Here is a 26,644-nt window from a genome sequence, read left to right on the forward strand (position 1 = left end):
TGAAGCATCAGTCTTGTACTTTTTGTACAGAATTGATACAAAAAGGATCACACACTGATCTTGTTCCATTTACATCACAGTAACAAGTAGAAGTCACATTTACCTTTTTGTTTGTTTTTACCAGATTACCCAACGGATTATCACTCTTCTAGCCAAGGAAGGGCACCTCAGTGTAAATGAGGTGATTGGATAGCAGAGCCGAGTTGAGGATTGCTCAAGATCTGCCCCAGTGATTGGCAGGTACTGAATTGGGCCTTTCTGTGAAAGCTGACAATATACTCAAGGCATTTTTAGTTATAATGTACACTAGCTGTATTTTTAAAAACATTTTATTGAGAAATAATTTAAACTTCCAAGAAAGTTGCAAGTACAAAAAAACCCTATGTACGCTTTACCTAGATTCACCTATTGTTCACATGTTAACACTTTGCTCATTTGCATTATCTGTGTTTCTCCACAAAAAATGGAGACATTTGAGAGTAAGTTGCATAGCTAATAGCTCTTTACCCCTAAATACTTTAATGCTTATTTCCTAAAATTAAAGACATTCTCTTCCATTGCAGCAGGACAGTTCACAACTTTAGTCAATTTAACATTGATATACCAGCTACTTGACCCTAGCATCCGTCCAGTAGTGTCCCGAACGGCAATTCCCCCTCCCGTGCAGCTTCTAGCCTGGGATCAGACAAGGCAAATAGCCTTACTGACCCACCTGCATCTTTTATGTCCTCCATACTTTTGGTGAGTATAGTTCCCTCACCTCATTTTAAAAATTTGATTGGTATCTTTCCACAATTAGAATCAATTTATGCATTCTTGGCCAGAATCCCAAGTGATGTGTGCTTTTTATATAGTCACCTGCACATCATTGATGAGGGTAAATTTTGATCACCTGTTCAGTGTTGTCCAATTTCTCTAGTATTTCCCCCCTTGGAATGAATAACTAATGTGTACAGACACTTTCAGATCATGCAAATATCTTGCTCATCAAAATTTTCCTAAGATTTAGCATCCACGGATGTTTCTTATCTGAACTAATCTTCTACATGATGGCTAGATTTTTCAGTTCCAGTACTCCCTCCACCTTTACCAGTTGCACTTGGTCATTATAAGCAAAAGCTCTTCCTCCTATTTAATATTCACTTAATTTTCATTGTGGACTTGTGGATTCCATTTTGAATGGTTCTAACCCATTATTTGGGTACTCAAATAGCTCAGCTTTGGCCATAGAGCATTCCTTCAGGGTAGCTCCCCCATCCTTGTGAAATGCTTCTATCATTTTTTTTAACACTTTGCTTTCTGGCCTAACAAGATTCTCCAGGCTCATCTAGTGCTCACACTGCCCCAGCCTTGGAATCAGCCATGGTTTCTTTTAGTGGTATTGGAAACCAAGGTTTGGTTTATCCATGATATATGTGATATAGTCAAAGTACTTTCTTTTTCATTAAAATTTATTTTGGTCACAGACCTAATGGATTTCACGACCTAAAGTTTGAAAAACACGGCTCTAAGGTAACTCACTCTTATCACTGTCATCTTCTAAAAGCCCAGGCCAAGCAGCAGACGGTCCCTCTGGTACAAGCACAGCTCCAAGAATCCTCTGGAAGCTAATGCAGGCCTCTGGGAAGTGAGAGGCTGCTTCCCAGTGGTTAGCGCTGGGCTTAGTACTTGGCAATTAAAGGCTGTGGAGCTATGTTTAGGCAGCCGTTTTCCAAACAGGCTCACAGCCTGGCCTTCACTTTGAAGTATGTCCACCTATGTTTATCCCTTCTCCATGGCAGTGGTGGTGGATCCACATTCTGTACTCTCTCTCCATAAGCTTTGCTGGTGGTGGCTGCAGAGTACTATGACTGTAACCTTTTCCCAGACTCAGAGGCACCCAGAGCTTCTAAGGGAAAAGAGTAGATGCCGCCCAAATACCAGCATGCACTGAGCCTTGGGACCACACATCCCTCCAAAACCTGGTAGGAATATTTCATAGGGCAGCGATTTGAGGTGTAACATCCAACTTGGTCTAAATATACCTTGGAAGTTTGGAGCTTCTACAAACTCTGGTCACATTTTTTCCCCACAGAAATTTGTCTTTTCTCCTGTTCAGTTAAATATACCTTGCAATTGTATTTCTTCTGGATCAGTGCAAGCTTTTAAATTCTCCCACTGAGGACAGGCTCTGGTCCTGCAGAGTCAGGTCCATTCTCAATTGCATAAAATATCTTGTGGAATGGGGCATAATAGAGCCAAGGCTAGTTTACCACCACACCCCCCCCAATTGTTTTATCTCTGTGTTATACACTGTATATTGTAAGAGGTATATAAAGTAGAAGGCTGAAATATCACATTTCTAAATATGTCAAATTTTTCTAGAACATAAAACTTAAAGACTGGCATATAGAGATCCTTATAAACTGAAGAGGGATAGGATTGCCATTATGGTAACATTAAATTTTAAAAATTATTGCATTCTTACCAAATGCTAGACAAGGTATTTCTCCATTTATTTTTATCAAACTTTCTGAGCACCTACTGGGCTCTAGAAAGATAGGACGTTACCTTGTGTAAGTTCCCATCTAATACCTTCCCTCACCCAGTGGTTCCTGAATGCTGGTGGGCCCACCATTTCCAACTAAATTTACTTCTGTCATAATTAGTCATCAGGGGAGCAATTTATGCATTTAATGCATTTCATGCAATAATCAAGCAATCTGCTGAACACTTTTTATATTAAGTTCTATTTTAATAGTAATGTTAAAATAATAATTTAAACAGTAATTGGAATTTTAGGAATTGTACACGTAGCCTGAAAGGCTAAGGAGTGGAGCAGGAATGATGCCCAGTCTGGAGATTGGGAAGCTGAGGCCATGGGAAGAGTCTGTGGGAAGATTCTCGGAGCTGGACCAGGCACAAACTCCCTGGCTCCACCAGCCTCAGTCCCATGGTTTCATCTTAAATGGAGCTGCCTATTTAAGGGGCAAGATCTTTGAGAACTACCCACAAAATTCAGAAAACAAGCTCTCAACAATGGTGGCATAAGAAAGGAAAATAATGTTAAAGTCACAAAATAGTTTGCCTTTGTGAGCACGGACTTCCTAAGAAAAATTTCTTCTGTATTTTGTTCAGTTCACTAATTCAGAAGAAAGTATGCCTTGCACTAGATTAAAGAGGGAATTTACAGTTTAAAAATAATTTGGGTCATGGCAGCTTCTCTGCCCCCGAATCACTAATCTGTTCGGTTGCTGCATTTGGACAAGTCTCAGGATAAGACGAGGCTAGGCAGGCGCCTCCCACTACCAGTGACCCCGGCATGCCTTGGCTGCAACAAAGGCCCTTTCAGAAAGAGCCTCAGTCTCCAAGTCCAGTGGGTGCTTTGTCTTGCCTCCCTCAGCCTGGAGGTTTTGTTTTTCAAAAGCAAAGAACAGGGAAGGAGACAGAACTGACCAAGCTGCAAAGGGAAACCTGTGAGGCACAAAACACTTCCTACAAATTGCAACGGGGCGTTTCCAGTGGAGGCCTGAGGTTAGGAATCCGAAGGTGGTTGGAGCCTCTGAGGGTAACCACAGCTGTCCTTGCCCTCTTAGTAAGCACTGGTTGCGGTGCAAACCCTTCTTAGCTCTAGGCCATCTTAGGAAGGCTAACAACCCTTCTTTTCATTCTAGATCACTGCTGCTTTGACACACGGATGTAACTACAAATGTTAAATCTCACATCTGTAGAAATTTGGGTAGTTTACTCTGATGGCCAAGTAAGTCTGGTCAGAAAGCTCTTGGAAAAAAGTCATTTGTCTGTCCTTCCTGCTGTTACCCTCTAAAAGATTTGCTACTAAGGGCAGGAAAGCACGGTCCAGCCCTATGTCAGAAAAAGACACACACAAACAAAAACTCAATCCCTGAGCTGTGCTTACGCAGTGCTGTGGTGACCAGTAAGCTGAATGTATCTGCTTCACTTAGAGCCTTTAAAAGAAGACCTCAAGGAATGCTTTGTACAACTTAAGCTAATGCTAAAAAATGGGTGTGGGGAGAGGGAATGGGATATTAAAGTTTATTTCTAAGAAATGTAGAATACTGCAGTTTTGAATATTAAACCTATTGCAACTACAAATCCCTCCGTCTCCATCCATTCAGAAAAACAAAGCCAAAGGAGAATTTCTTGGGGAGAATTAAGGGATTTCCCTCGGTGATCAGCCAAAGAGGCAAGGCTTCCTCTGCCCTCTCTTAAAGGAGAAAGCCACAGCAGCAGTTTCTGTCAATTAAATGTTACTGCTACTCGGGCTTTTAAAAAGTGATAGGACTTTTGTTTAGGATTTTGATGGTTACTCTGTGTGTAGGGCATAAAACCCCTATAAGTGAATTAGACAGTTTCTTAAAAAGTTACATACATTTTTGTGTCGCCTTCACCCCCCCCCCACCCCCCCAGTTAGCAGTCTTTTTGTGTTAGGTGCACAGACCGAGCCCAAGATACAGCCTTGCCTACTTCCCACCATATAGTCCAAAACATCACTTCCTTCCTCCACCGAGAGCGTGGGGAACTAGTGCAGCAGCTGTCAGGAAACAAGGCACAGGCAGACGGGCGTAAACCGAGCTGTGGCACAGGCAACCACTGACACCGAGGCACGGAACCTGCCCCACCCCAAGCAGGGGCGTTTCCAATCTCTCAGGTTCTCCCATCCTTTACAGATAGAGCTTTTAAAGGCACATTCAGAAATGTTGCAACTAGAGGCTGGGGTAAGCTGCACACAGTTGCTACACAGGGGTTCAGGGGCTGCAAAACCCCATGGCACAGAGCAATGAGGCTTTCCTTGCTTTTGCCCAGAGGGAAGGGGAAGCAGCCTCCTGGAATCCAGCCTGCTTTGGTGTGGAGGCCTAGGAAGGAGCCAGCAACAGGAGAGACCAGGCCGTGGTCAGTAATGCACGTACGTACAGGTCTTTGGTGTTTGTGTAGCAGCATGTAGCTCCCTTATGCACAAAGGCTTCTGTAGCCAGCAAAGCTGGGAAAAGTATGCGTCTGCACACAGCCTGGCCTGACTCCTCTCCCAGCGTTGACTGTCTGAAGCACAGGCACAAAGCATAGGAAGTCAGTCTAAACTGCAATGAATACACAGAGTTTAGAAAGGTTTTCCTGAAAACAGACCTGGGTTTAACTTCCCTCCCAGGGTCTACTGAGGATCCTAAGAAACTCAGGCCAAGCCCTACCCAACAGTTTTGCCTTTTGATCATTCTCACAGATGAGAACTTCTGAGGCTTTCTCCCCCATAGGAGCTGCGTACTGGATGTGCCCTGTGGGCCTGGGCAGAGAGCAGGGGTGGAGGTTCTGAGCGTCCAGAGAGCTGCCCACTTCACAGGCCCCTAGGCTCCAAGACCAGCCAGTTCTCGGTGACCATCTGTATGTCCTGGCCACTCAGAGGCTCCCGCAGCCTCACCTTCACCTCCAGCTTGCCCCCAGTGGGCTTCCTTCCATCCAGGACCTGAGGATCACAGAGAGGGAGATGGTAACTGATGGGGACAGGCTGGGAGCAGGCAGCTCCCTATGCTCACAGGTAAAGAATGAGGAGCTAAAACATTCTGTGGTATCAACATAGGAGTCTCTACTTCATGACAACCCTGGTGGTGGGTCCAGAGAGCTGCCCACCTCACAGGTTAAGTCTTGCCAGAAAGAAGTAATATGTCAATCCAAGTAAGAGTTCTCACTCAGTTTCCCCATGGAAACTCCTGGGAGAAATTCTCTGGCTTAAAGGTGCAGCCTGAATAACCACAGCCCAGACCCTTCCTTCACAGATGGCCCAGAGAGTGGATGTTCTATTACACAGCCAGTGTGGCAAGGCCAGGACTAGAACCCAGGCCAGGGGTTCCTTTCTAACCCCCATGTTGCCTCCCTCCTGGGCAGGAAGGGGGAAGCTGATGTGCAAAGCAGTGAGTGCTGCAGCCTCGAGAAGCCTAACCACCAATGCGGCCAATACAGAGCCCTTAAGAAAACCCCAGGAAAGGTGGCGGAGGGAGGAGGGTGCGCCGTTGTGGGAAAGCCCCACTGACGAAGGCACCAGCAAGGGTCTCGTCCACACACTGCTGAGGACACCCTTCTCTCGAGCTCAGTTTCCTCATGTCAAAGGCAAGCTCTCAGAGTCACTGCCTGTGAAATCTGTTGAGTTCATGGAAGCTTAAGGAGCTGTCTGGGGCCAATTCCTTAACAATCTGGCTTCATTGTGGCGGGTCCCAGCTTGAGAAATACCTTATCAACTTTATGTCCAGAGCTTGTTTCATTCTGTCAAGCTGCCAGACTACTGCCCAACCATAACTCTGTCCTTCCGTGTCCAGGAGTTTATATGTGCCAAGGTGACAGCAATGACCGGGCCCTGCCATCCACCATCCCTGGGAACTTGAGTGGCCCAGAGTGTCATGGAAAGAACATAGCTGCTCTCTGAAAGGGTGATGCTATAAAGTTTTGTCAGACCCTCTGAATCTCAGTCTGTAAAATGGGAATAGCACCTACTGCACAGCACACTTCTGGATGTTTTTAATGGACTGATGCTCAGTGAACGTTGGGCTTTACTTGCCAAGCCCTCTGGTTTTCCCACCCTACCTCTACAATCTCTGGGTCCTACCTCCAAAATCTCTCTGATCTCACACTCATTCTCCAGCCGCTCCAGTTTCAGGTGGGCTGTGCCGACCAGCTTGTCACTTCTGAAGAAGGATCTGGGGAGCCAAGGGTCAGCAGAGGGTTGGACTGGGCAGGGAAAGCAGGAACGAGCTGGCTGAGACCAGCACAAGAAAACTGAGTAGTAGCAGGGATGGCAGCAATAGAAGCCTTTCCTTCCTCCCAGCCCACCCTAGCATTATGACTGACAGGGGGCTCACCCTTTGTGGAGGATTTCAAACTTGATTCCTTTGCTTTGGATCACCCTTCTGAAGCCCCGGTGGTTTCGGTTGATGTTTAATTTGAAGAGCTGATCAAATTCTGCAAGAGTGAGAGGAACTTGGCTACCAGGGATTTCCTGAGGTGGTGGTAACAGGCCTGGGGGCTGATCTCCCCTCTGGATCACTCTGCCTGTAATTCAGTGAGACTACCACCAGAGGGTGGTAGAGCCTAGGTCCTGGCCTTGCAAATCCACTTGGACAGTTCTTGTGCTTAGACACAGATTTTGCTCAAATGGAAGGGACATGGAATTTGGAGTCACGATTGCATTCCCACTACTTTTGTGCTTGGAGGCCATAGGCAAGTCCCTTTTTCTCTCCAAGCCTCAGTTTCCCCAACTACATAAGAGGAGTTGTAATACCTGCCTTTGTCTCCCAAGTTGAGTACCACATAAGATAATAGATCTGGAAACACAAATGTTGCACATACACATATCGGAGAATGAGGGAGGAGAAAGCAGCTCTCACCTGGAGAGTTTGTGTTCTTCACCACAGCTGTTTTGCTTTTTTGAGCCTGGTCCTAAAGCAGTAAGAAGGGAGAAATTGAGCACCAGGTCCCCGAACAGAAGATGGGGTTCAGAGGATCCTATCTCTACCTGAACCTCACCGAGTTAGGGTAGTGGAACTCAAACCGCACAAAAGCATCCAAGTCATCAGGGGTCACCCCTATAAAGGAGAAATGGGGGTCAGCACCTGAGGTGGAGGGGAGCCAGTGCCTCCCATTGGCTGGGGGTACAGTGTCTAGGCAAGAGCCTCCTGGAGTCGGGGTGGCCCTAGGGCTACCTGGAGGAGCTGGGAGGTTCATTCCCCGGACAATGATCAGATGCATTTCTGTGCTGTTGAGTTCCGAGAAGATCCTATAGCCAGGAAGCCAGGAGAGAGAGCCCAAAGTGAAGTCATGCAGTGGGAAAGGGTCCCCCTTCCAGGGACTGCCTGCCTGCCAGGTAGTGCTCAGGAATAGAGGGTGCAGGAATAGAGGCACAGCTCGTCTGGGCTAGGAGCAGCAGAGCTGGTACGAAGACCTCGGTCTAGAGCTCCTTCCTCAACCACCACAGCTCTGAGCTCCTCACAGGCAGGCACCACGCCCAACCTCCCACATCCCTAGGCCCAGTGCCTATGGCAGGACCAAGCCCAGGAATTCTTACTAAAGGGGCCTTGGCTCCCAGCCTCTTGGCCCATCCCTACATGGAGCCATTGTCTCAGGCTTTGGTACCTCACAGTCTGGAATGTCTTCAACTCAAAGTGGTGGCTAGGAGGGTCGAGGCCCCGAGCCTGGGCCAGCTGCAGGATCTCAAGCTGCTTCTTGCGGTCCTGAGCAAGCTTCTCAAACCTGACAGGGACAGGTGCACACGTTAGCTCAACAGGCCCATTCCTGCTCCCTGCCCCACGTGCCCCAGCCCTGCATTTACCGGGTAGTCTCGGCCACATTGCCCTGGTGCATGAACTGCTTGGAGAACAGCAGACACTTCTGAAAATAGAGGCCCAGAGTGGGTCTAGGTTGGTTTTGGAGGCCTGACTTCTGAAAGCTCCAACCTTCTCCTAGAGTCTCACCCCTCTCCTCCCCCAACACATACCCTCCCCAAGATCACTTTCCAAGTCCCTAAGTTTTTGCTGTTTTCTTTCTTGATGATAGCCACACCCCAAAATTCAATTAGCACACTCCTATTTTATTACCCAAATTATTTACTACAGAACATTATCTTATGGTTTTTGGGTTGTATTTTTCATAAATCACAATAATATTCGTGCAAAACCTAAGAGAAACATCACTTCAGAAAGTAGACTTGCTGGCAGCAGTTCAGATCGATAAGTGCAAATATACATATATGTCTATTTTCCTATATACATATATGTATCTGTGTCTCCTAACACTTCCTCCGATCTTCAAAGTACTTTCCCCTCCAGCCTGTTGTCTGAACTTCATAACCACCTGGGATATTAACCATCCCATTTTACAGATAAAAATGTGGTGCAGAGAGGGGAAGTGTCTTGTGCCAGGTCAACAGCCAGTAAGTGGAAGAGGCACAATTTGAAACCAAGCCTCTCTGGTCTGAGCCTCACGCCTTTCCCCAAAGGGAGGCTGTGGGCACTGAAGGGAAGAGAGACAGCAGTCAACTGACCTCATGCTGCTCCAGAAGCATTTTTTGTAGCTGAGTGTACACTTCCTCGGCCTTCTGGGAGAGGCGCAGGTCCTCGTGGTGAATGAGGATAAAGTCACCCTCCTCATCCGTCAGGGGTGAAGGCACCTGCCAAGGTCACAACGCCCCTCGGGCGCCAGGAGTCAGATTACCCCCCTACTCGCCCAACCAATCCAGGAACCCAAACTGAACGGTTCCCCAGCTTCTAACCTCCAGTGTTGGGAACTCATTGCCTCCCGTCTGTCCCCGGCTGCCGAGATGCTCTGCCTCCCACTGGCTTGTCATCACTGACCACCGGCAGCCCACCTGGCCTTTCCTGGCCTCTCTTGGGGCCTTGGGGCCATGGGGCCAAGACGCATAAGCAAAAGGCTTTTCCAGGGGTCACCACATCCTATCCCAGGCCCACCTCTCAGGTTGGCTGGAGGACCTCAGGGAAGGTATGGCTGATGGCAATGGACAGTGGCGTCCAGGCAGCTGCCTGGTTCACAGCCCTGCTGTCAAGCCTACCACCTGCCTTTTCTGCCTGAAAAGTCCTGCTTAACCAGGAGGGACTCACCTTGGCGAGGTCCACAGGTCTGCCGGCTCGGACCTGGATGATCTGAGCCTCGAGGCATTTGGCCAGCCGCAGGTGAGCTTTGGCCTGTTCCAGGTCCTGGCCACGCTTGGCCTGCAGGGCTGCCCGCTGGTACTGCAGTTTGCGGGCCTCTAGCAGTGCCAACTGCTCCCGCACTGAAGGGACAGCGATGCTGGTTAGAGCCATGCCTGCCCCTCACTAGAGCCTTCAGTCCCCGACCCCTCTTCTCCCCAACTCACCAGAGGGACTCAGTGACTCCTTAGAACTCGAGGCCTTGGGCTCAGGCAGGGGCCGGGGGGAAGATACCAGAGGCTTCTTCGATACTGGGGCCTGGGTTGGAGGCTCATCCTGCAGGTGCCCAGGAGGAGGTCACAGGGAATCTGCTCCCCACCCGGCCGTAGCAGCTTGGACTCTCTTGTTAATACTGCACTAACTTGCTGTGTGAACTGAGATGAATGGCCTCCCCTGTGGGCCCTCCAGAACCTCAGAAGCTCTGAGCTAACCTTCCCAACAGCAGACAGTAGGGTAGTAGGGGTAGAACGTGGGCTCTGGAGTTAGAAAGACATCATTTTGAATCTAGCTCTGATAAGGCCTATCTGGGTGCCCTTGGCCAAGTTTTTTCTCTGTAAAATGGACAACAGGGTCTGCGTTTACCCCTCATCTGCTACCCCCGCCCCCATCCCTGGAGTCTTGGGCCCTCAGCCAAACCTCATCCTCATCCCCATCTTCCTCTGCGGGGGCTGTTTCCTCGGAGGAGGCCAGTTTCTGGGCAGCTGCTAAAGCAGCTGCTACTGCATCCGCCTCAGTGCCTGTGATGGGCTCCAGACCAGGGATGGGGGGGAATCCTGTAGGGGAGAGAGCTGTGTGAGGGCTGGGGTGGCCTCTGTGGGCTCAGCTGGGTCTTCCGGGGCATGGCTGGGATGGGTGGCTCCCACAGGTGGAGGCAGCTACCAGAGAATCATTTCCCCTCCTCCTCAGAGATTTCAGTGACCCTAGGCCAAGCACCACTTACCTGGAGGAACAGGCAACTCAGCAAAATCAACTTTGCGTCCTGCTCGGTGTGCTCGCATGGCATCTTGATATTGCTGCGAGGGAAGAAAGGGAGGGGCTATTGTAGCAGCAGTCTGCAGGCTCCCACAGAGACGAAGAGGAAGACTGAAAGCAGCCCCAAGAGGAAAAAGAGCCCCTGAGGCAGCAAGAGCTTGAAAGAGACAGAGATGGAAACGCTAGCTGCAAGGGCAGAGAGCAGACAGCCAGAGAGGGGCCGACATAGGCGGGTTTCATGGCTGCAGGCCCACCTTGGCAATGCGCTCGTGCATCCGGGCCTTGCGCTCATCCCCACTGGCCCGGGCCTGGATGCCTGCCTCACGGTACTTGTTCAGCCTCTGCTGCAGGGCGTCCAGCACCGTCTGTGGCTCAGCATGGGCCACTTGAGAGGAGGAAGGAGATAGCATCAGCCCTGCCTACCTCTCCCCAGTCCCCACTCCGCAGTCCCACCATCCCATCCTACCTGGGGTTGCTGGGGTGTCAGGGGCCATCACTGGCTGCACTCGCTCCACTGCTGGGGGTATGACTGTGGGTGCTGTGAGGGCCTTGGAAGCCTGTGGGAGGGGCTTCAGGTCTGGGGGACCCAGAGCAGAAGTATAGGTGGGGGTGCCCAGCCAGTCCCAGCCTGAGCAGGTTCCCTCCACCATCCCCATACTGACCCTCAGGCGCTGGGGGCATGGCACTCAGGTCCACAGGCTGCCCCTTCTCCAGGGCCTCCAGGACGGCACCAAATCTCTGCACAGCAGTAAGCAAAGCAGGTGTGGTCATAATCCAGGGAATCTCAAGAGCCTGGGCTGAAAAAGTCCCCCTCAAGCCCAGTCCAGCTGTGTGACCATGAGCAGGCCACTTCCCCCAACTGTGAAACGGGCTGGACAGAGGGCCCCTGAGCCAGATGTCATACCTTCCCAATCCTCATGAACTCTCGGGCACGGTCTAGGTCTCCAGCCCGCTTGGCACTCAGGGCAGCCACTTTGTACTCCCTTTGTCGGGCCAACAACAGGGCCCGTGGGTCTGGGTCTGAACCGGGTGGGGCAGATATGCCAGGGCTGCCCAAGCTGGCCTCAGGCTGAGAAGGGTTGTCTATGGACAAACAAAAAGCCCATCAGGATCAAAGAAGAACGTGCACACCTTGGGCTGCCGGCACCCACAGGAAAGGTGTGACTCTGGCCATCGACTGGTGAGATGGGGAAGCAGGCCATGGCCCTGGCCTTGGGAACTAGAACAGGATTTGAGTGTCTCCAGATACCTGGCAACATGGTGGGGGGGCCGGGAGGGTCTGCATCAGGGCTCCTGTTGGTTGTTTCCTGAGAGGCCGGGGATTTCTTGCCCAAGGCCACTGGAGGTGGGATCTCCTCCTCATTGATCTTCCTGCCTTTCCTCACAGCAGCCAGCTGGGCCTCTAGGGTCTGAGGGAGAGAAACAGAAACCCAGCCGGACCCTTCACCTCCATCAGGCCAGTGGGGAGGCCTCCCCCCACTACTGGCCCAACCTCCTGCTGCCCTCAGCCCCACTCCTCCCAGCCCTGCTCCCTGGCTGGGCCCACCCTACCTTTAGGCCACGCTCACAGCGCCTGGTTTTGGCTGCTTCACCTGCCTCCTTGGCGCTGGCCGCAGCTTCCCGGTAATTGCGGATCCGATCTTCCAGCAGAGCCTGCAGCCCCTGAGGCCCTCCAGCCTGTAGATACTCCAGCTCAGGGCCTGGCCACTCCAGGGCCAGCTAGGCCCTGCTGCTCCCTCCCTGCAACAAAGCTGCCCCAGAAAACGGAGCTCTTGGGTTCGAGGAGGAGCTCCTCAAAGCCTCAAGGAGGAGGCAAAAGGCCATATCAGAGGCAAACACAGAGGCCCAGACCAGCTGTGAAGGGCTACAGAGGATGGTCTGGGAGAACAGAGACCTGTGAGGCCAGCCAGGCACCAAAGAGTTCCTCATGCTCAGTCACTGCTTCAGCAGGGGGATTGCTGGGGAGGGCCCGAGGGTTACTGCCGTCTTCCTATGCAAGCTATGCTGTATGCATGTTATACACAGGCACGCAGGGCTGTCAGGTCCCTTAAGAACCTACCTGAGCTGCTGGGGCTGAGGCTGTTAGGAGAGGTGTCTGCACTGGAGGCTCCATGTTTTCCTGTCCCTTCTCATCCTCAGAGCTACCCATGATGGCTGCCTCATTGCCATGCAGGGACCCAGCTTCTCCATCTGCACCCAGGACCTCTTGCAGCTCAGTCTGGGGAGACACAAGTCACAGGAGCTTGGGAGCCTCATGGCCATACATACTGTGATGGGATCTGAAAATAAAGGGCCCTCTTCCCCGCAGTACTTCCCAGCATCAGTCACTGTGCCTGAGAGCCCCCTTTACCAAACACTTCTTTACTCTGACCGAAGACAGTCTTGAAAACAGTGAGACCACAAGTCTGAGAACCCCCAAGTACAGAGTGCAGACCAGACATCAAAGGAAACTAGTCTCTGCCCTGACCGGTTTGGCTCAGTGGATAGAGCGTCGGCCTACGGACTGAAGGGTCCCGGGTTCGATTCCAGTCAAGGGCATGTACCTTGGTTGCGGGCACATCCCAAATAGGGGGTGTGCAGGAGGCAGCTGATCGATGTTTCTCTCTCATCGATGTTTCTGGCCCTCTATGCCTCTCCCTTCCTCTCTGTAAAAAATTAATAAAATATATTTTTAAAAAAAGACAAAGAGGAAACTAGTCTCACACTGTATAGTCAGGAAACAGCCCCAAGAAGGGCAGGGCTGTTGTGCAACATCAGAGCACACACAGGGGCAAACCCCAGCCTCCTCTGCAGTTTGATCAGGCCCAGGACACCAGCTTGGCAGACGTACCAGCAAGTCTGTGTCGTCCTCCAGCCCTTCTTCCTCCTCCTCCTCCTCCTCCTCCACATCCCGCATACAGTCCGCTGCCAACTTCTCAATGTGGGCCATAGGTAAGGGGGCTGGAGAAAGAGAGGGTCAGGGACTCAGCAAAGGTCCATGAAGAGTGAAGGAGAGCCTTCAATGACTGTACATTTCTACACCCAGGTAGACACCCTGCCTTTCCACAGCCAGTCCCACCTGGAAAACTCCTGCTCTTCCATTATGACCCAGCTCCAAAGACCCTCAGCAGGGAAACCTTCCTGGACCCTTCTCCGCATTTTGCTATCGTTCTTCACAGACACATTCATCCTTTTCTCCTAACTACACCTTTCATGTATGTAAAAACTTTTAACATCCATTTGAGCTTCACAGTAATTCTGCAAGATAGGTCATATTATCCCTTTTATAGAAGTAAACTGAGAACTACCAATATTAATTTTCCTATTAATTGCAATCCTATAAGTAGCAGAGCCATGATTCAAACCCAGGCTCATCTAACCCCAAAGGTTTGGACTGAGAAAAAATGGAGGGCCATGGTCCTCCCATTATCCTCAGCTCAGGGGTACAGGGGTTGGGGGAGGTCCTCCCTGAGGGTTCCTGGTGAGAAGAGGAAGATTTAGATCCTCTGACCCTCCCAGACTTCAGGTCTCTGTCCTCTTCCAGGCTAGGCAGGAAGATTCCGCTTATTCATCGGATACAGCTTCTATGCGCTTATTAGTGCCCAATTCAGTCTGTGCTGAGCCCCTACTCTATACCAGGCCCTGGCTGGGCTAAGGGTAGAGACCTGAGTCAGCCAGAGAATCATACTGCTGACTGTCCACATGAAGGGGGGCAGTCAGGGAAGCAGTGAGCTCCCCATCACAGGTGTGTGAGCAAGGCAGGACGAGCTCTTGGTGAGAGTGCTGCAGAAGGGACATGGGTAGCAGGATGACCAGGCAATGTGGCTGCATCCTCAGAGCTGTGAGGACTCTCTCCACCACCTGCTTGAGCCCATCTGGTCCCAGCACCGACAACTTACCCTTCCCTTTGGGGACTGGCTTCCTGCCTGTGGTCCCTGCTTCCCCAGTGAGGGCCAGCAGCTCAGCCTCCAAGTCCTCATCATCTTCAGTCTCCTCCACCCCCAGCAGCATGTCCTCAGGGCTCAACTCCACAAAGAGCCCCAGCTGAGAGCAGAGAAGATTTCTTAGGAACCACACAATGGGGACAAGGATGTAGCCCAGCCCCACAGCCAGACTCCTAGAGATCAGTGGCTCCTTCACTGTGTGAGGCCCAATGTGCAGAAAGGGAAACTGAGGCCTACAATATTACCCCTTAGTATACTCCCTGGTGACTATAAAGACAGTAAGACCACAATGCCATTATTATTACAACAATGACAGCACTGTATTTACTTAGCACTCACGTGCTTACCTTAGTTAATTCTCACAATCCTAAGGGGTAGGTTCTATTTTTAAAAAATTATAAAACACACATAACCTGGAAACTATTATCATAACCATTTTTAAGTGTACAGTTCAGTGGCATTAAGTACGTCACACTGTTGTGCTACTATCACCACTCTCCATCCACAGAACTCTTTCCATCTTGCAAAACTGAAACTGTGTACCATTGAACAATAACTCCCCATTTCCCCTTCCCCCGGCCCAGTGACCACATTCTACTTTGTATGAATCTGACTGAACAAAGGTAGGCCCTTTATCACGTTCAGATGATACTGAGACAGCCTTGTTAAGTGGCAGAACTAGAATTTAAAATGAGGTCATATGACCTGAGTCTCTGCCCTTTGTCCTACACCTTCCTTACCTGTCACTTTTAAGAAGTCCCAGGACTTGAGCCCAGAATAAATAGAGATTAGGGAACAGACCCCTAAGGCTGCAAAGCTCTCCCAGCGGATTAGGTCTCAAGCCCTGGCCTCTGTGGCTGGTAAGCAGAGCTGTGGCCCTAAATGAACCCCTCAGAGTGCCGAGGCCCCATCAGTACCCCATGAACTGGTGGTCCCTGAAGCCTCCAGATCCCTCGTAAGGAGGCGGCCATGGCGGGAGGGTGCCTGGGTTCAGGCCTCATCCCCCACACGTGTGCGGCGGAGGCCAGGCAGTGTCCCTAAGGGCTCTGCCAACTCCAGGAGGCACGGCTCCAAGTCTCTGCGCTAATGGGGACACCACCCAGATGGCCCACGCCTGGAGGAACCCCCACCCGGCTCAGGGGTGAAGGCATTTACATACCTGCTTGGCCGCTGCCACACCCTGCCCACGGGCCTGAGGGCCCTTCCGCGGCCTGGGCCCGGGCATCCTGGCGGCCTGGACACCTGTCTGGGGGGAACGGACGAGACTCAGACTGGAGCAGCCGATAGGCCCCCTCCCCAAAAGCGCTCCCTGAGTCAGGCTGGTCAGGAGGAAAAGGCAATGCTCACACCAAAGGATGAAGGAGGATCACGGAAAGCACAGCCCCGGAGCAAACACTAGGAGGCAGAAGGGAGGAGGCCACCCGCCAGCGGGCTGAGGAGAGGGCGAAACCGACGGCAAACCCGAGTGGGAGGAGCCGGGAGACAGGAGTAACCGCAGGCCGGCGGCGGGTATAAGGCTCGGCTGTCAAACACCGTGGCCACACGTGGCTACTTCCATCGAAATGAACTGAATTAAAAACCCAGGTCCTCGGGTACTGGCCGGCACAAACACGGACCTTTTATCCTCACAAACATTTCTCTTGGGCGGTTCTGTCTAGTCCAGAGGACTGGCTCCGCGCCCTGGTTCAGAGATCTCACAACCTCACAGGACCCACTCTGGGTCCGGAGACCCCGCGCCGGCACCGGGGGAGCAGGAATGGATGTGACATGTTCCCCAGCCTCTCGGAACATTAGCGCGGGGAGACGGCCTCGTGGATGGACACACGCCCCCCGGGGCGCTCCGGACCCGGCGGAGGGAACAGGCTCGGCCGCGCTGAGTCCGCTGGGAGCTGGGAACGGACCCCACGCCGAGGGCGCGACCAGAGGGCCGTTCTGGGGGGAGGAGCCGCTTAGCCTCCGCAGGAGCCTCAGGACCCGGGGCTCCTGCAGCCTAAACTGCGCGGCAGGACGCGGACAAGTGCGGCCGCAAAGGTGCGCAGGGCCGATGTGAGCGCCTCGACACCTGGTGGAATCCAGGCAGCATCCCGGGGCCAGGGCCGGCGGGACCGGGCCGGCGGTTCTGGTTCTGAACCGCCGCGGGCTGCAGCCGGGAAGAGGCAGCGGGAGCGGAGGCTGCAAACCGTCCCGGCCACAACGGTCCCGGCCGGCGGGGCGCGGGGTGGCGAGAAGCGGCTGGAGGCCGGAGACGGGGGTGGAATCGCCAGGGCGCCGAGGTGAACAGGCTGCGGGCGCCCGGGGGGCAGGGTGACTTCAGGGGTCAGATTTCAGCGGCGGGGCTGGGGGCGGGCCGGCGCCGAGCGGGGCGGAGCGCGCGGCTCAGGGAAACGGGCGAGGCCAGTCGGACGCGCCGAGTCTGCAGGTCCCGGGGCCCGGGCTGGGGCGGCGGTGCCGGAGCCCGGCCCGAGCTCCGGAGGAGGAGGGCAGCCGAGAGCGCAGGAGCGGCGACGCCGGGGGACCCCATCCCTCGCGGCGGGACGCCTCCCCGCCCCGCCCCAGCCGACTCCGTCTCCCCGCGTCCCCAGGTCACCCTCGCCGGGGGGCGGACGCGCGGCATACCTCGCGGCGGATCCGGCACCAACCCGGGCCTGCTCTCGCCCCGCACCGCCCGGGACTCCCGTGGCCACCGGGCGGCGGCGGCGGCGGCAGCCGTGACAGGAAGTTCCCCCACCGAGACGCGCGCGCCCGAACACGTGACTCCACGCCCGTCAACACGCAATGCGCATGCGCCAGGCGAAGCGGGTGTGGCGCCCAACAGGTGACTCCGAGGGTGGAGTTCTGGGTGCGCCGGCAGCGCGAGGCTAGTTTTGCGGGCGGGTCTGGGGAGCCAAGCGGCCTGCACAAATGCGGTGGGTGCGACAGCTGCCCTCGCTCCATTGCACCTTCCCCACCAAGTAGCCTCCTGGGCGGCTCCCAGGCGCACGCTCACCTCACGGCCATGCTCAGCCCTGTCGCGTGGGTCCGGCTGGCGCGGACCCCACCCAAGGGGAGGGCTTCTCTGCTTGCCACCTTCTTCGTGTCCTTTGAGCCTCTCCAGCAAAATGGGGGCGCACCATATATTTTTTAAAAGTATTTTTATTGATTTCAGAGGGGAAGGGAGAGGGAGAGAGAGGTAGAAAGATCAATGATGAGAATCCTTGATCAGCTGCCTCCTGCACGCCCCACCCTGGGGATGGAGCCCACAACCCGGGCATGTGCCCTGATTGGGAATTCAACCCTGACCTCCTGGTTCATAGGTGGATGCTCAACCACTGAGCCACGCCTGCCAGGCCATATTTTTAAACATTTAGTAACTGTACCTTTTCCAATCAGAAAGTGGGTGAAATATTTAAGATATGACCGGCGGTGGGTGTTCGCTGCACCTCTTCATGACGTTTAACACCAAGTTCTTACTCCCCTACTCTGCAGGGCAATGAAATGGAGGTGGTAAGAGGCATTACAGAGCATCTTCCATCTAAAACAAACCTTGCAACTCACTCAGGCATATCTCAACTTTTAAATTATGTTTTGTAGTTAGCGATTGGAAGAATCTTTCATTTTCCTTGGACAAAGAGCTTTTCCATCTCCTATTGCTTTTGGTTGGTTGGTTGCCCAAAGAGACTGACCTTAGCAGTGTAAAACTGAAGTTTCATTCCAATTTTTGTCATTAAATATAATGAAACTAGAGGCCCAGTGCACGGATTTGTGCACCGGTGGGGTGCCTTGGCCTGGCCTGTGCCTTCTCACAATCTGGGACCCCTTGGGGGATGTTGAACGCCAGTTTCAGCCCAGTCCCCACAGGCCAGGCAGAGGGACCCCACTGGTGCACGAATCTGTGCACCAAGCCTCTAGTATGCAGCATATAAGATCTTTGGTTAATCTCTTCCCGCCCTACCCACTGAGATTCATCAGTCTGTCCCATGTTTCCATGCCTGTGCACTGAGCATCTGCCCTCTTGTGGTCAGTGCACATCATAGCTACTGGTTGAACAGTCCCTTAGGCTTTTATATATATAGATATTTAATATATCCTCAAAGGTATACAGTATTTCACATTTGCTAGAATGCAACCTTCACTGTTCTCTAAGTTATCCCCCAGTGTCTAAAGCATTGCATTGTACATAGTAGGCATTCAATAAAAATAGTTCCTATTCCTGGTGTGAATTAACATGAGCACCAATCACTCACAAGTTTAAGAAAAAACAGCACAATACATTTGAAACCACTTATACACCTATCATGGTGCAAGACTTTCCTAAAGAGCTACCTACTCTCCTGAGTTATTCTTGAGCATTTCTTTCTATTTCTACTATGTATATATACGCCCTTAAATAATCCATATCTTTTTGCAAGCTTTAACATTATATCATTGATATCACTGCATATATTCTTCAACTTCTTTGCTCAACTCTATTTGTAAGCTTCATCCACATTGACACTTGCAATTTATCTAATTATTTTTCATTTCTGTATGGCATTTCATAGTATGAAAATAATATACTTTTCCAATGGCTTGCCATTATAGTATTATGAACATTCTTGTATACAACTCCTAGGGTACACGTGTTTTTCTGGGGTATATACCTACGAGTGGAATTGCTGCCTCATAGGATTTCCGCATTTTCCAGACTAAATACCAAATTATCTACAAAGTATTTATTCCAGTTTATACTCCCATCAGTGGGGCATTTGGATTCCAATTGTTCCATATCACCATTGACAGGTTTTCTAATAGATGTGAAAAGGTTTTGACTTGCAGGCCTCTTTTACTATGTTTCCATTTTGTTGATCATTCCGGTATCTTAGTCTGTGGAATATTTATTTACCATTTTCCCTTTTTTAAAATTATGCAATTCTTTTATAAAATTCACGAATTGTATAATTCTTTAAAATATTCTGACTGATCCTCAGTCCATAATGTGCAGTTATAAATATGTATATACACCTATGTAAGCTTTTTCTGAACTATGATAATTAGTTTCAGATATTTCATCATGATTCTAATAGAGATTCTCCCACCCTATCACTCACAAAATTTAAGCTTTACATCATACATATTAACTAATATTACTGTAGTCTACAATGTAATTATTTGCATCTCTTAAATATACAACCCAATGAAGACTCACAGTACAGTTAGCTCTCATTTCTATTTTCCTTTAGTTTAGAATAATTCCTCCATTTTGTTTTTGTCTTTTGTAATATTGACATTTTTAAAAAGGAAAAGTTGCTTTGTAGAGTATTTTCTCCTCAACTTGATTTAGCTGATAATTTTCTCATCAAATGTCTGATGGGTCAGACATTTCTGGCAGAACTATTATAACATGGATGATGTGTGTTTCTCACGAGGAAGCTTTAGATGTCAGTTTGTCCCATTGTTGGTTTCCAAATAAATATTAGAATTAACTTGCAAAGTTATACAAAAAAACCCTGCCAAGATTTTGATTGGAATTTATTTCTATTTAGAGGTTAATTACATCTCTTTATTCTTAGATACCTTATATTTTCTGTGCCATCTAAGTCTTTTTCATTGAAAGATTTGTTTTTATGATATATGGTACCTTTTTAAAATGTACATTTTCTAGCTATTCATTGCTAGGGATTTTTTATTACTGATATTACTTGAAGCATTTCTTTTTTGTAAACTGTTTGTTTTATTCACATTGCTCAAAAGTTAAGATACATGACATACAGTGAAAGTCTTTTTCTAACTCCTGATCATAGCCATCCATTTCTTTCCCAGGGGCAACCAATTTAACCAATTTCTTACATATTTTCCCCACACTATTTTACACCAATACAAGTGATTGTGTGCAGATATTGATATACATGGCATGTTACCATTAAATAAATGGTGGGGCTACTAACAGAAATAAAAGTCAGAGGGAGGGTTTATTTGGTTTTATAACCTGATGTTTGTAATGACTATAAATTTCCTAAACACTCTGAAAAAAGCAAATTATTTAAAAGAAAATTTCAAACTACATGGTAGTTATTTCCCTTCATTATATTTTGCCACAAAAATTCCATGTGCTTAGAAAAAGTCATGTTCTTTAAAATCAGCTGTCCTTCCTTCACTCTTCACTCTTCTTTCAGGGCGTACAGCACATCGCCCTGGCTGACGTTGAGCCGCACGCGAAGGAGCAGGTCATTCCTGCTGGGCTCCACAAGGAGGAGGCGGCAGGAGCCCAGGTGAGAGCACACTGCCATGGTCTCTGACATGGTGGGGTATGGGAGCCCCTCCATCCTGCACAGTTCCACATGCTGCCTGTATACCTAGAAACAAAAAGCAAATCTGAGGTCAGCTGCCAGGAAGGTTAAGAGAGGAAAGGTCGTCCTGGGTCTGTATCTGATCACGTATTTCTTCTTTTAGGGGAAGCAGATACTTCTTGACCAGGATATTTAATGGCTCAGAAGGCATCAAAGGCTGTCCCAGTGGGGGCACAAATGAAGGGCAGAATGCAGTACTATCTTCAGAATCAGAGGATAGCAGGTCTGAATCCTGGTTCTAGCAAATACCTATATATGACACCCTGGGCAGGTTAGCTCACTTTTTGAGCTTCAGTTTTATCTATTAAATGTATTATAATATCTCTTGAATTAATGGATATAAAATGTCTAGTACTGAAATTGTTACACCAAGAGTCCTGGTATCCAGGGACTGAGAATTCCATAATGGAGATTGTCATAATTCAAGTCAAATTTTGCTATAAGGTATTTTCCTAAGCAGACACAGTGTACAGGTACCAAGGCATGACCCTTGGAAAAGCACAGAGGCACAGACAATACTGAATAAAGAGGCAAAAGGTAGCTGGAAACAGATTCCGACCCTAAAGCCCCAAGTGGGTCAGGCAAGTCTGTAGTAGTTTCTGGGCAGTCTTCTAACTGTAAGTCCAACCCTCACTCCCACCACCACTCCCACCCCCTACCCCCCATCAATACTGGGAGCTTGTCAGAAGCAGGGATATTAACCAATTCAGATGGGGGTTCCTGGTTCAAAGCATAGTTAATGGCACATTGTAGATGTTCAGAAAATGTTTACATACTAAAATGAAAGTCACTGCAGAAGAGCTGTTTCAGGCTCTAGAAGGAGAATAATGGGCAAAATATGACCAGTAACTAAATGTTTAAAAAGGAATGTAAAGAAGTAAAGGAAAGCTGAAAGGAAGAAGTAGCTGAAAGGAAAATGTTTTTCTGAATGTCTAAAACATGCTTATACACAGAGGTACACACTCCCAGGTACACACACACACACACACACCTTTGATAGTTCACCTTCTAAGGGAGCCATTGCCTGTGGACACTGGTTTTAAATAAATCACTAAGGCATGAGACCTAAAGCTTCCTTTTACTGATATTGAAATGATGCTCAAAGACGGTTTGGATTGACCTTTGTGATTTTAAACATGGCTCATTCTGAAAGCGTCGCCCCCATTACACCACATAAGCTGTATTAGGGCAGTGATTTTTGATTGTTCATCTATGAACCTCCCATCCTAGAACAGTATCTGGCACATAGTAAACCTTTAATCTAATATGTAGAAGCCAGTTGCTAAAGTTCTCCTCATGCAACTAAATAAAAATATCACATAAAAATAGGTGCTGGTTTGATATTCCTTAGCATTACCAGGTTACCACAAAATAGACAAACTATCACACAGTGATTGAAATTCCCACATATTTTAACAGCACCAGACCAAAATCTAGATGGACTTTCAAAAAGGAGATTGACCACCTGTTGAAATGTTGCTTCCTCCAGTCCCGATCGACGGAATTCTGCAAGGATCGCTCTCAGGAAGCTCTGTTCCATAACAGAGGAATTTCTTAAAGAAAATGAAGACATGTGAATTCTCAGTGTGGCTGCACCAATACCAAGAGGAAAGCTGGATAACGCTTTTCTGCATTATTAGAAAAAAATGGGGACTACTTCCTCCTATATTATTTGGGAAGGGGTCCGCCTTCCCTCCCAGAGTCTTAAAATGATATAATAAATGCCACTTTGGAAGTAAGGAAACCCAGCAACTACATCTGGAAGGGTACCAGCACCCCGTGACTATGCCCCTTAAGAAAAAAGACAGCGTCTTCAGTAAATCAGAAAAACAGGCTTCCACGGCCTTCCCACCGTGGCCCTCAGGCGGTCTTTCAAAGAAGGCTCAAGGCCAGGAAGCAGAAGCATCTTACTTGATGGCAGTGATGTACGCCGATGAAAACATCTCATCCACGGCTTTCAGCAAGTGGGCCACCGTGACCTGGCCAGGGGAGCCGGGCTTCTGGCAGGAGGACTCACAGATCTCGGTGGCACGCCTGCAGATGTCCAGGCAGCGTCGTGCATCTCCAGAGAGGGCTGCTACCTACAAGAGGGATCATTTTATTCCTTGAGTCCCCTTGCCACGTCAACCAACAGATTTTGTGTTAAGCTAAAAAAAAAAAAAAAGGCGTTGCTGAGAATGGACTTAAGCTTGAAGTTAAGTACTTAGTCCTAGTTGGGAACCTGGAGGAAGCCCAGATAGAAATTATCACATTGTTAACGTGTTGGTTAACAATGGGGATACGCTCTTGAGAAATGCTTCATGAGGCATTTCATTGCTGTGCAAACATCCAGATGCATTTACACAAACCTACATGGTGTAGCCTTTTTATAAGTAGAAAGAATACACCTAAAATAATGATGACTAGTATAGTAACAGTCTCTTATTATCATTATCAAGTATCGTGTATGTACATAATTGTATGTGCTGTACGTTTATACAACTGACAGCAGGTTTGTTTACAACGGTATCAGCCAAACACCTGAGCAATGTGTTAGGCTATGACATTACAATGGCTATGACCTCACAAGGCTATAGGGATTTTCAGCTCCATGGGCCCACCGTTGTATATGCGGTCCTTCATCGGCCAAAACGTCATCATGCAGCACATAACCTTTACTGTGCCTGGGACTCTTCCCTGAGTCCAAACCTATGTCTTGGTTTTACAGATAGCTCCGAAGTAGGAAAGGCAGAAATCCATAGCTTTATTTAATATTAGGGAAATGAAATCTATGAGACCGGTGCCCCACAATCACACGGACACATCTGAAAACGAGAGTTCTCATTTCTTGCCTAGAGAGAAATATGCCCCCAGAAGCAGCCAGCCAAGGCCAAGAGGCTAAGGGGGCGAGCCGAGGGGGGGGGGCGGGGGGAGGCGGGGGGTGGGCGGCGGGGATTGGAGGTAAAGCCATAGCCGAGCCTCCTCACAGCATTTGTGTGAATTTTGGAGACGGCTTGGTCAATGGCTAAACAACGAGAATCAAGAGGGGAGGAGGCTGCATGTCTGGGGGACCCAAAGAAGTCTGTGGTTAGCTGAGTCGGACCAACCCACGCTACCAGAGGCTACAGTGTTGCTCCTTCCTTTGCATGTGCACAGAGATTGGGGTTCCTGGGCTCGTTCACAGGGAATCCTGTCCTCTCTCCCAAACTGACTTAAGCCACTTGCAATTTAAATTTCACCGAGAGAAGCTTTGGACTCACTGTGGCCTGCAAGGATCTCTGTTTCTATAGTCCCAGTGCTTGCCAACAATCCTGATATTAGCCTAAGGACACGCTGAAATAATTATTTCCTTCAAATATTCATGCTACGTTAAGTTCAAAAAAAGCAAATTTTATAGGCATATAGATACACAACACATAAAGACATTAAAAAGCCATTTCTGGGAAGTAGGATTACAGACGTTTTTAAATGTTTTGTGTATATTTCTGTTTTCAGAATTCAAATTTAAGACGCTCAAAACAAAAGTCACTTCTCCAGTAACTCAAGAGAGAAGCATGAGCATCAGCTTACATTCTTCCCTTCCTCTAATCTCCCACATCCAGCAGGTAAGGGTGTCCTATGGATGTTTCCACCTGTCACTTCTTTCCTCCGAGCCCATTCCACTGCCTTGGGAAGCAGTACTGTGTTCACAGCGTGGACTGGAGCTGCTGCAGAGGCCTAGAAGCAAAGTGCACAGGGACCCAGGGAGGCAAGAAAACACCCAAAGCAGTCCTCACCCCGAGAGCACCTGTGAACCTGGTGGCCATAAGCATCCTTTCTGACGGCTGTGATGGTGATGGAGACGAAAGAAAAAGCTGGGGCTTACCCAGCATGGACTCTAAGAGAAGACCTTATATGATCATGGGCCCGACCTCAGCATAAGGGTGAACGAGAGAACCGTCCTGCAGAAGGATGGCTAGAAAAATGGCCTGTTTTGACCTTGGTACTAGGTGGTGCAGGGTTAGAAGTCTTTGCAACCAAAAGTCTTCACATGGATTTGGAGCCCAAATTTATGTTGTGTCTCCTATAAACCTCTAGTGGAGAATGTTGTTTTAAAATGGTCCCAGTTGATAGTGCCCTTCAGTAACTAACAGAAACAAAAACAAATTCCAAATGAACTCCAACCAGGCCTCAATTAATTATCTGATAAAGCTCTAAGGAGCATGAGCATATAGTACAAGAAAATAAGTAAAAAAAAAACAAGATACAATAATAAGGAAACAAGGCCACATATACATGGGAACCAGCAATTGATAGAATTGGACTCACAAAGACTTTATAAATATAGTATACAGAATACAAAATAGACGTATTCTATTTCTTTATATGTAAAGAAACAAGAGAGGTTTGAAATTACAGGCAAGAGTTTTGGGTAAAAATACCACCCAAATTTGATGCCTCCTGAAACGTTATTAAAAGACGAAGAACCACCCAGCTGGCGTGGCTCAATGGTTGAACATCAACCTATGAACCAGGAGGTCATGGTTTGATTCCTGGTCGGGGCACGTGCCCGGGTTGTAGGCTCGATCCCATGTGGGATGTGCAGGAGGCAGCCAAGTGATGATTCTCTCTCATCGATGTTTCTCTCTTTCCCTCTTTCTCGCTGAAATCAATAAAAATATGTTAAAACAAAAAAAGACAAAGAACCGTAAGAGGAAGGGAAGCAACAGGAGTAGACAATATAATTCTGCAGTTGGAAAGAGGTGGCAGTATAGTGGTTGACTTAGCAGACTGAAGAATTCCTAAGACAGTAATGAGGAATCTAAGAAAAAATCTAAATTATACTAAAAATCTACAAAATGCTCAGGTTTAGTGGTATTGAAACTGGTGGTAAAGTTTGGCTAAAATAAGGAGTGCTTAAGAAATGGATGCACTAGACCAGGAGTCAGGCTAATAAAGTTTTATTGGAACACAGCTATGTGTATTCTTTACCTATTGTGCATAGCTGCTTTTGGTATTGCAAGGGCAGAGTTGAATAGTGGTGGCAGACTGTTATGGCCTGTAAAGCCGAAAACATTTACTACCTGACCCTTCACAGAAAAAGTTTGCTGACCCTTGCCCTAGATCAGAGATTCTCAACCTGTGGGTAGCGACCCCTTTGGGGGTCGAACGACCCTTTCACAGGGGTCGCCTAAGACCATGGGAAAACACATATATAATTACATATTGTTTTTGTGATTAATCACTATGCTTTAATTATGTTCAATTTGTAACAATGAAAATACATCCTGCATATCAGATATTTACATTACGATTCATAACAGTAGCAAAATTACAGTTATGAAGTAGCAATGAAAATAATTAAAGGGTCACGGCATTAGGAAGGTTGAGAACCACTGCCCTAGATCCTCTCCCATTTCGTGCTGTTGGATGAACATTAGGGCCACTGTGGGGAGGAAGAGTTTAGGGCTCTGAGAAAATTTTGTGCCTTGTTAATTTGTTCTGTTTCCATTAAACTCTTTGCCCTGGAGATGTTCCCTCTTATACCATGGCAGAAGACCCAAGATTTATTCTCAAACAAGAATAAACAAAGTCTCCAGGCCAGGACATCAGGAATTGTCAGAGGGGAGGGATGTCCCTAACCATTTGCATCCTGAACTCTGACGCCAGCCCACCTACCCCACCCCATACTGCCCTCCAGGCAGGACACAGGAAGCCAACTACAGGAAATCTGACCATCCCAAAGAAAACAGCTAAAGATAGGGAAATTGGCCCATCAGACTCTTCCAGTGAAGCTTAC

The 26,644-nt window shown here is 48.9% G+C and overlaps 2 protein-coding genes and 1 long non-coding RNA gene across 3 annotated transcripts in view; 1 reads left to right on the top strand and 2 right to left on the bottom strand.

Moving 5' to 3' along the window:
- Window positions 1–17,333, bottom strand: CC2D1B (coiled-coil and C2 domain containing 1B). The gene is made up of 24 exons (XM_070405122.1): window positions 17,198–17,333; window positions 15,741–15,827; window positions 14,537–14,681; window positions 13,489–13,598; window positions 12,718–12,876; window positions 12,210–12,335; window positions 11,908–12,067; window positions 11,563–11,741; window positions 11,321–11,396; window positions 11,125–11,235; window positions 10,913–11,043; window positions 10,627–10,699; window positions 10,323–10,459; window positions 9,854–9,962; window positions 9,597–9,769; window positions 9,023–9,148; window positions 8,312–8,370; window positions 8,116–8,232; window positions 7,686–7,759; window positions 7,510–7,568; window positions 7,371–7,422; window positions 6,846–6,945; window positions 6,593–6,683; window positions 1–5,458 (listed from the first exon to the last, which is right to left on the bottom strand). The coding sequence occupies exons 2-24, from the start codon at window positions 15,804–15,806 to the stop codon at window positions 5,330–5,332; spliced, it is 2,562 nt and encodes an 853-aa protein (XP_070261223.1). The 5' UTR covers window positions 15,807–15,827; window positions 17,198–17,333; the 3' UTR covers window positions 1–5,329.
- The window catches only part of LOC139003367 (uncharacterized), a 14,956-nt gene continuing 5,280 nt past the window's right edge, over window positions 16,969–26,644 (top strand). The window contains exons 1-3 of the long non-coding RNA XR_011470236.1: window positions 16,969–17,396; window positions 20,713–20,808; window positions 24,361–24,470. This is a non-coding gene — a long non-coding RNA (uncharacterized lncRNA). The remainder of the gene's footprint in view (window positions 17,397–20,712; window positions 20,809–24,360; window positions 24,471–26,644) is intronic.
- Window positions 20,274–26,644, bottom strand: part of ORC1 (origin recognition complex subunit 1) — a 29,761-nt gene continuing 23,390 nt past the window's right edge. The window contains exons 16-18 of the mRNA XM_070405121.1: window positions 22,798–22,967; window positions 22,352–22,439; window positions 20,274–20,892 (exon numbers count right to left, since the gene is read on the bottom strand). Coding sequence (XP_070261222.1) covers window positions 20,698–20,892; window positions 22,352–22,439; window positions 22,798–22,967 — 453 coding nt within the window. The 3' untranslated portion in view covers window positions 20,274–20,697. The remainder of the gene's footprint in view (window positions 20,893–22,351; window positions 22,440–22,797; window positions 22,968–26,644) is intronic.

The sequence above is a fragment of the Myotis yumanensis genome, unplaced genomic scaffold (genome assembly GCF_028538775.1).
Source record: "Myotis yumanensis isolate MYYU_CA2020_CCGP unplaced genomic scaffold, mMyoYum1.0.hap1 SCAF_2, whole genome shotgun sequence".
Taxonomy (NCBI): domain Eukaryota; kingdom Metazoa; phylum Chordata; class Mammalia; order Chiroptera; family Vespertilionidae; genus Myotis; species Myotis yumanensis.

Excerpts from the sequence above, each read along its gene's own strand:
- CC2D1B (XM_070405122.1), bottom strand. The coding sequence starts at position 15,806 with ATGCCCGGGCCCAGGCCGCGGAAGGGCCCTCAGGCCCGTGGGCAGGGT. Across the intron at positions 11,742-11,907 it reads CCCCCCCACCATGTTGCCAG|ACAACCCTTCTCAGCCTGAG; the intron begins GTATCTGGAGAC and ends GTTTGTCCATAG. Across the intron at positions 9,149-9,596 it reads GACCTGTGGACCTCGCCAAG|GTGCCTTCACCCCTGACGGA; the intron begins GTGAGTCCCTCC and ends TGACCTTGGCAG.